General features: G+C 43.0%; 1 protein-coding gene across 5 annotated transcripts; it reads right to left on the bottom strand.

Moving 5' to 3' along the window:
- Nucleotides 1-519: 519 nt before the first annotated feature.
- LOC123452592 lies at nt 520-4,918 on the bottom strand. 5 transcript variants are annotated; one of them, XM_045129271.1, is made up of 9 exons: nt 4,241-4,918; nt 2,934-3,188; nt 2,727-2,855; nt 2,580-2,636; nt 2,299-2,460; nt 1,611-1,821; nt 1,183-1,518; nt 910-1,089; nt 520-797 (listed from the first exon to the last, which is right to left on the bottom strand). In XM_045129271.1, exons 1-8 carry the CDS (start codon nt 4,829-4,831, stop codon nt 953-955), a joined length of 1,878 nt encoding a protein of 625 aa, XP_044985206.1. In that variant the 5' UTR covers nt 4,832-4,918; the 3' UTR covers nt 520-797; nt 910-952. The 5 variants fall into 5 exon arrangements, with proteins under 5 accessions (XP_044985206.1, XP_044985203.1, XP_044985204.1 ...); XM_045129268.1 differs by having other exon boundaries at nt 2,580-2,648; nt 4,241-4,916; XM_045129269.1 differs by having other exon boundaries at nt 520-1,089; nt 2,580-2,639; nt 4,241-4,917.
- Between the last annotated feature and the right edge of the window lie 4,381 nt (nt 4,919-9,299).

The raw sequence follows: 9,299 nt of genomic DNA, 5'->3' as shown, positions 1-9,299 counted from the left end.
CTGAGTTCAAGGTTTAAATCGCCGAGCCTCTACAGCTTCAAGGTTTAAAATGAACTTTTTCCCCGTAGAATGCTCCGCGACTTATGAGTCCTCTCCTAAAGGGCATGACCACGATCACATGCATGATGGCCGGCCGCCACAGCGTCGTGCATGTTCTAGGGTTTTTTAAAGATTTCATTAGCTTCACTCATTTTGATGTAGTCTGTAGTGAAATCTTAGAAAGACTTATATTTATAGTGGAATCTTAGAAAAACTTCTATTTAAAAACGAAGAAAATATTTGATAAAAAGTCTAATCCCGCTCCGGACATTTTGAGCATAATTTTGAGGGGTGTAGTTGCATACCCAGACATATAGGGATATATGGGGACCGAATTAGCCCCTGTGATTGTAAATGCTACGCGAAACTTGTGGGCTCGAGGCCACCTGGCAAATGTGTTGGTATTTAATCAAAACATGGTCTTGTCCTGAAAACGTATGTCAAAACATGATTTACAAATCTACAAATGGCAGGACCAGATCAACATAACCTCCCCCTCAGTTTATAGTACCAAAATTTGGAGTTGACAAAAGTTTGTGCCATTCTTTCCTGATTCGGCTGCGAACTCTCAGTGTACTCTTAAATACAGTACAATATACATGGTAACTGTAGAAAAATACCCGTTTTGGCTCACTTTACCAGTGCCGTTACCAGGCATCTATGGAAAGAATGGTGAAACATATTACTTGTACAAAAGAATGGCCTTTGACCAGTATTGCAACGTAGTCTCCATGGATTGATCTTCTAGAAGCAGCCGCCTTGTTGCACAGATAAACAAGATGATTTACACTATATTATTGTACCGAGAGGCAACCACATGTATAAGTTTTGGTAAAGGGAGCTTGTGATGCTCCCACTGGATTTACTCACAAGTTTCATCCTCCAAAAAGAACATCACGAATTTGCTGACAGGTTACTCAACAAGGCAGGCGTCCATTGAAGAGATATGACCGAGTGAAAACCGAGGAGGGTCGGAAGATACCCGATTTGCCCACAAATTGACAACTTTAACAAAATAGTGATTACCGTTCCACACAACCACTTTCCCTCCTGCATTATGTGAAGAAAAGTAACGAATTAGTCGGTACAGCGAGGCATCTTATAATATAGCTGAAATTTCCCTTCCTGGCAAAAATGTATTACCTGGTAGAAGACCTGTTGGCAGGAGTGTTAGTCGGCATGTCAACTCGTTGTTGGCAAGACAATGTTGAAAATTGGCCACCTCAAGTTCATTAATACTGATGATGGACTGCAGAAGAGCTTTACCAGCAGATGCAGCTAAGTGATTGCTGTCAACAACTGTTTTAAGAGCTGTTTCTAAACCACTAGCCCATGCATTAATGCAGCTGTCCCAACAAGCCAACATTTTACTAAACATCCCGGGATCCGCAAGAACCCAAGGCTTGAAATACTGCAATGACAAATGCAAGAGGTGTGCAACTCTGTAGATCTCCCCAAGAGCAACAAAGCAATTTGCACCTATACAACCAACAAATACCGGATTTATGGTTAATCTTCTACCTTTGAACACAAATGATAAAAGTATCACCCATTAATTAAAATATCTGTACCTTCAGAAATTACTAGATCATTGACTTTTGGATGACAAGATTCTTGCCAAAGAACTGCTCCATGCTGCAATTCCTGAGCACAGGAAAGGAACATACTGTACCATGCGGCAACATAATCGCATTGCTCCTCTTTGGATGCTAGTCCCAAGGTATGTAGGGTTGACACACTATGCTTGTAAAGTTCGACTGCCAAACTCATGTCATGCTGTGCCTATATTAAGGTATTGTATTAATAACCCAAACAAAGATTAAATCATGACCGAACAAGAAGCAGATGGTAACATGGTAGACAGCAAGATCAACTACACATAATTCTATGCTAAAGCAACAAAAATAGTTACATGTGATCTATATATCACTTCAGAGGGCAAGACTGACGTGTATTACAGAACTGTTCAAAGAAAGCACGACTCAAATCATTTTTGACCTTCCATTATCACTGTATACACAACAATGAAGGACGTCCAACAAAGAGAATCAAGTGTACTGATCATGATTTTACTGCCAGGGCTGGGGGCCCTCCCCTACAGTTTTCAGTTCAAGAAAAAGAAAAGAAAAAACACAAGGCAAAAAGAATGATCTGTGCCAGATTTTTTCGCTGATAACAGTAGGATGAGTCCTTGCTAAGATGTATGGATAACGAGAAGAGAATTACATATCCATGAGGAGCAAGGATGATACTACATACCACTGCTATTTTCTCTGCTAAATGATAGTGTTGCTCAAAATCCTTTATGTGTTCCTCTTTGGTACTGTTAAGCAGTCCAGAAATACTCTCATCCCTCGAAGGTTGCTCCTCAATATGAAATCCTTCTGCCAGCGAAGAATCTCGTAGTTTCTCCCAGATTTCCTGGAAATTGTGAAAAATGGATTCGTTCAACATTTAGGCCAAATAATGATTTCTTTGCAGCACATAAGACAACCTATAGTAAATTCACAAGAATATAGAAAAAAATAAGTAGAGCATACCTGGATCTCCCTTTCGATTGCTGTCTCTTTTTTGTTTCCATCAGAATGTGCAGAACTCTTCTGGGACTCCTGATACCATATTAATTACTGAATGACAAACGAAAAAAACAAAGATGTATGTACGAAATATAATGAGTAGTGCTTGACCTTAATATCGTTATAATACCGGAATACCATTGCCATGGATTCTTCTCTCAGCTTATGGTAGAAATCAACCAAAATGCTGTCGCTTCCTGATTTAATGGAGTGGTTTTCATCTGTTCCAAACGAAGAGTTCTGATCACTGATCATTAGCACACATCAAAATAAATTAACGGTATCCACTGGTAACTTAAAATACTATGAAATACTCACCACTTCATTGTTAGAGAACATATCAGAAGAGCTCAGTACACTTCCAGAACAACTTTCAGGAACGTGAACAGCGTCAACAAAGTTAGATTCTTTGTACAAGCTGAGTATGGATGAACTATCTGGAGAAAAACTGAAGGTCTTCACACACTGTCCCCTGGACTCATGATTTGTAGTCTGGTTTCGGTTCAGTTCATTACTGACACCAGTAAATAGTGACCAATCTTTCTGGTCACTGCCCAATGATTTTGGCATACCCTGAGAGTACGAGAAGATTCAGACTGAACCAGATCAGGAGAAGGAAAACAAAGTCTAGAAAAAACTGGCAACAAGGTGGCTAAAAATATCGTTAGAGACTTAAAGGTATGTGTTCTTATTAAATAAAAATGAAATGACTCATGGCAGGCATGACCTCCATTTTACTAGGAATTATAGAGAACATTGAATTAGTGTCTAAAGTCTAAAACTATAACCATGATGGTGCAAGTTAGAGCTTTATACACCTCCATTCCTAATTATAAGATGTTTTGGATATTTCAATATGGACTACATACTTACTAAAATGAGTGAACAAACACACTAAGGCCCCACCTGGATTGACGTTTTCCACCAAAATACATCCGCAAAACATTGCTCCGTAAGAAAAAGTCGTATGAGTTTGTTGCAAGTGCTTGGTTCGTCATATTGGGTCTTGTATTGTTTACGCTGGTATCCCCTGTTACGTTCGCATGCGGCCAGTTTATGATACACGCCTCTACCCATCGTTTCTTTTCCACGCGGAAATCTTCTGTGGCCGGTATTATATGCCGGTAAACTAAATCCGGCCGTCTAATGTTACACTGATGCCAAGCGGGGCCTAAAATGCGTCAATATATGTCTGATTCTGAAAAAAGTTAAAACATCTTTATTTGGAATGGAGGGAGTACTAGTTACACCTTATTCCCCAGACAAGCAGTTTTAATGAGACAGAATATTACCCTTGAAGTATCTGATTGTTTTACTTGATCGCCACAATCATGCGATTTATTGTATTTGATTATCTCTTAGGTTACAGTTCCGCCAGGGCTTAGCAACGAATTTTCTACAGTGGGTTAGCTTCGGTCGCTAGCAGCAAATTAGTAGGAAATAAACATCCAACACATGTCCTACTTCACAAGCTAGCTCGCTTTCTCTTTACCAGTTACATTTATCAGGTCGGTTGTCCAGCTGATACATTAGTTTCGGAACATGTTGATGCCAAAATCTCATGAAAATTAACATAGACAGTTATGAAGGGAAGGGATCGCTACAGGAAGAAATCATAAGCTTACCTCAATTCCATCCCCGTCCGCTTGTCCGGCTCCATCCTGGCCGGCATCAGAGGAGGGGGCGGCCTTGAATTCCCAACCGTCATCTCCAAACCCGTCATCGTCCCCCTCCTCCAGCGCACCCGGCTCTGGTGCTTCGGGGGTGGGCGGAGGCTGAGATCCGTAGAGGCCGACGATGAGGTCCTTGAGATCTGCAGGGCTCGAGGCTTTGGATCGGAACGACGGTGCCCGCTGGTGCACCCTGGACGTGTGCGGGGGCGGCCCGACAGGCACTTCATCCTTCTCCTCCTCCTGCTCCTCCTTGTCACCGGCTCCAAACAGGGATAGGGGAAGCGGGCCCCGGGGCTTCTGCCAGGCGCCGGCGGCTGACTTCCCGTCCGTAGGCGGGATGGCGGGTGCGGACAGGCCATCCGGGTCGAATCCGAGGGAGCTCGCCACAAAGTCGCCCCAGTCGTCGTCGAAGGCCGCGAAAGCAGCCGGCTGCGGAGCCGGGGGTGCAGGATGAGGCGCAGCGGGTGCGAAAGCGAAGTCCCCGAAATCGAAGTCGTCGTCGAGGAAGGGGGCCGGAGGCGGCGGGAACGCGACGGCGTCCATCGGGGAGGGTTGGTTGGGGCGGGCGCCGGGAATGGGAAGGGGGAGGCGAGTCCCTTCTGGCAAAGGCAATGGTACCGGAAGCAATTATGCTAGGAAAATGTTCGGATTTTCCTTTTTGTTTTCTGAGGGGAGGATTTTCCTTTTCTAAGAAGGGAAAGTTTATGGGTAAACTGCCATATTGCCGTCTGATGGGGAAATTCTCAAGTGATGGTTGAGTTGCCTCCAGCTAACGATTTGTTCGCTATGGCGTGTGTGCTAATAAATTTGTTCGCTATGGTGTGTATTAATAAATTTGTTCGCTGCCTCTACAAATTGCAGTAGTAATAAATTTATCGATAAAAATATATTATATTATGAAAATATTAATTACACTCAGCCTTAGGTCCAACAAGACATAGAAAGACATAAGGATGCACACAATTAAAAAAATAAAAAGAGGCACCATCGCAATACTCGCAACAGCAATACTCTAACCACCATCAAAGACAATATCCGGACTAGAGAAAGGGTTCTTCAAAAACAAGAAAGAAACAATGTACAAACATCGTTGTCGCCCGATCAAGGATCTTGATTTTTCACCCTTGAGAGAGACCGAGATGCAAAAACAATGCCTTCGCAAGACCATTGCTACGTACAAGCAATAAAGGCCGGACCTTGGGCTTTCACTTTGGAGATCACGACTCTATACTCGAGAAGCACCCCCAAAAATGCTGACCACTTCTATTGCCACTCCCACCTGCCAATACCATCGCTGCAAGTCCTGAACACCCGACACAAAGGAAAAAAAACTTGTGCTGTCATTCTTCAACGCAACCAAAACTCCTCTTCGCCATTACAAGTCTTCATCGTAGCCACCACGATTTTCTTCACCATTGTCCATGTCGTGGAAATCTATACTTAAACATGTCACATGGCATTGGCAAGACAACAAAGCTTCGCGCCACGCCCTTATGAAGCCTCTCTGACCAAAGATGAGGGCGTGTCCGATCGGATCAATTCTGATCTAGATATCCAGTGGCACCTTGCGCCAAAAGCTGAGATCTTTGAAAGGAACCCGTCAGTGTCCAGATCAAGGAGGTCGGCATACATCAGATCAAAGAAAGTTATGGAGCACGAAGAATAGCAGGGCCAACCACCAGAAAACTCTCATGGATCCTGTCGGGCCTGATCTAGGCAGTGCCCTCGACGGCCATGCTTGAAGCATGGCACACCGTCGCATCACATCCACAACAGCGCACCCACGCCGTTGTAACGCCCAAGATGCGATTCTATCCTTATTTTTGGTTTGGCTTGAGAGCCTCGACGGGGATATAAACGCATCTCGTCGTTTTGCCAAAATGGGTATGTTACAAGTACATGTACAGAAGAGATGAGCATATGGAATTGACTTACACTCGCCACGAGCTACAGCATGAACACATCAATACAAAAATACATTCAAACATCATGTAAAAGAGAAGGGTCCGACTACGGATGAAATCAAACAATAAAACGACGTCCATCCTTGCTATCCCAGACTGCCGCGTGGAACCCATCCTAGATTGATGAAGAAGAAGAAGAAGAAACTCTAAATAGAACAATCATCGCGTTCACGTCAAAGTATCACTTTACATGTAGCTGCAACTATTGTTGTAGTAATCTATGAGCCACAGGGGACTCAACAATCTCATTTCCAAACGTATCAAGACTAGCAAAGCTTGATGGGTGACATATGATTAAGTGGTGTGGTTGTAGCAAGCGACTAAGCATTTATTGAAGTAGCTAACATACCAGTACAAGAATAAGAGGGGGTGATCTACGCATAACGGGCGTGAACTAATCATGATCACGAAGTGATCCTAAACACCTACTTACGTCAAACATAACCCCATTGTGTCCTCTTTCCGATGCAGAACTCACGAGAATAGACAGTCACGGTTAGGCACACAGTGCGCATATTTTTATTAAGTTTACTTCAAGTTTACTATGACCGAGTGTTAAGCAAAGTTTTCAAGTTGCCACATAACCGCGGGCACGGCTTTCCGAAAGGTTTAATCCCGCAGGGATGCTCCAACTAGTCCATCACAAACTACCACAAGCCGCGTGAAACCTCGACCATGGAAAACCCGTGATCTCCTCGAATTCTTGGTGGAAAACCTCAACCTTGAGATAGCCCAAAGTATCCTCAGAATCCCTCGCACAAGACATTCGAGAAAGGTAAAACAAAGCCAACAAGGTCGCCCCGCGTGCCGACGATCCCGTTAGGAGCCGTGTATCTGTTCTCAGGACACAACATGTGAGCTATGGTTACCACGCCAAAACACCGATTTGCCCCGGGGAGTGTTAATAAGCTTCTCTGGGTTCAACCAACACTCATGAGGAGCACTGTCCCGAGGGGGTTGATGAATTATCCACTGGGTGATCAATGCCCTATGCAAATTTTATTAGTTGTTATTAAGCAAATATTACCAATGTTGGGCCTTGCGAGAAGAGTTTTATTCCAAAAATATATATCAAGGGGGTCCCCATAACAACCCCAAACATGTTAGGAACGCTGAATATGGAACATAACATCGGTACACAAGTAACTAGGACGACAAAGGTGGAACAAAGCACCAAGCTAGAAGTCCAAGCCTTCCACCTTTTTACCAAGTGTATAAGTGCATTAAATTAAATAGAAATAATATTGTGATATATCAAGGAATCCATGTTGTCACATGGGCATCAACTTACACCTGCACCTATCAACGCTATAAGAAGGCTGAGCAAGCGGTAACATAGCCAAACAAATGTTTGCTCGGATGTGGAGGGGGTTAGAGGCTTTAATGGCAATGTTGGGAGGCTGACATTAACATGTGGTAGGGAACGAGACATAGCGATAGAAACGAGACAACTAGCATAGCAATGATAGTAGTGGTATCTAGGGAAATGATTATCTTGCATGTGATCCCGCTTGGAAGAAGAACGAATCCATGAGGTAGACGAACCAACATAGTCGAACGAATCCTCACACTTCGAAGCGGTTTGTAACTCTATCGAGAAGAAACAATCCGGAAATAACAATCAACACACAATAAACACCACAACATATTCATGACATGATGCACAATCAAATATGATGCATGTCCATTTAATTATGCATGACATGGTAAAGCACAACATCAACTCCTACACATTAAGTGAAGCTCAATATGCAACGGATTGCATATTGACGAAACTCCACATTTGACTTGGAAACGCTTGTTATCTATAGTATGATAGAAGTCCAACATTAGACCATTCCAATGCCATCCATTCAATTGAAATCTGACGCCTCACAAACTGTGTTGCTTTTGTAAAAGAATAAAACATAGGCAGGGAATTAACTGCCCGTAGCCCTGCCGTAAATATCTCGTCGAGCTCAACGCACCGTCCGGAGCACCTCGCCCAATTTTTTCTACACTGCCTCGCATGCAGCTGCTTCCTACTCTCCCGCCATCGAGCAGCACGACCGCCCCGCCGGTCAGCTTCGTCCGCTGCTTCTCCAAGTGACATCGTCTTCTACACCGATGCAACCCCTGGGCAACAATATTGGTGCTTCATCCTGGCATGGATCGATTCTCATCCTCATCTACAATTCTGTTGTGCAATTTTCTTTCTGAATCAAAGTGCCACTAGACTGGTTACACCTCCCCCCTGTCAGAGTAGCACCAAATGGCCGAACAACAGGTAGTGGACTCCGGTGTTCCCTTCTTTGAAGAGTCCCAGATCGGAGTTGAAGGTTAGCGTGCCAATAGCCGATGTAAGAAACATCTCCATTATTTGAAGTATTGTAGTTCATGAGTTCTTTCTTCTCCATCTCTTGGATTTGTTCATCAGAGTTTTCTAGCTCTGTCACATGCTTATGTACTCTGGTTGCAGGAAGCACATAAGAAGGTAGGAAGGAGCATCGCTTATGTACTCTAATTACGGGAAGCACATAAGAAGTTAGGAAGAAGCATCACATATGTCTACATCGCAACAGTGCAAGGGACAAGGTCGTCAAACTTTTGATTCCAGTGCCTGTCAATGCGGTATATGGTGGTGTGTAGCTTACTTAACATCATAGAAGAAAATTCTATATTTAGCGGAGACACATGATCATCAGCATGGAAGCACTCCCAATGTTATTTGATATAGTTTTTCTTTTCCTTTTTAATGGAAACATATATATATATATATATATATATATATATACACACACACACACATATACATATATATGGAAGCAATTCTTCTAGTTTATGTAAATAGTATCATAATAGATTGAAGCAATTTTTTTGCCACTTATGCTTTTTCTGTTCGAATATTCGGCTGCACGCAGTCAAACTCATGCTTCCTTCGTTTATGTGGACTGCTTCCATACTACCCACATATTATTTAACATCCTTTTTCTTTTCATGGCATGCTCATATAATATACTAAATACATTTCTCATTAATTTTTTTCTACCATAGTTCTAGCATCCAAT

This window comes from Hordeum vulgare, chromosome 5H, assembly GCF_904849725.1.
Source record: "Hordeum vulgare subsp. vulgare chromosome 5H, MorexV3_pseudomolecules_assembly, whole genome shotgun sequence".
NCBI classification, from domain to species: Eukaryota; Viridiplantae; Streptophyta; class Magnoliopsida; order Poales; family Poaceae; genus Hordeum; species Hordeum vulgare.
The sequence above is the reverse complement of the archived record's forward strand: the minus strand, read 5'-3'. Positions and strand labels throughout refer to the sequence as shown.

Excerpts from the sequence above, each read along its gene's own strand:
- LOC123452592 (XM_045129268.1), bottom strand. The coding sequence starts at position 4,831 with ATGGACGCCGTCGCGTTCCCGCCGCCTCCGGCCCCCTTCCTCGACGAC. Across the intron at positions 3,189-4,240 it reads CGGACGGGGATGGAATTGAG|GGTATGCCAAAATCATTGGG; the intron begins GTAAGCTTATGA and ends TCGTACTCTCAG. Across the intron at positions 2,856-2,933 it reads TGTTCTCTAACAATGAAGTG|AACTCTTCGTTTGGAACAGA; the intron begins GTGAGTATTTCA and ends ATCAGTGATCAG.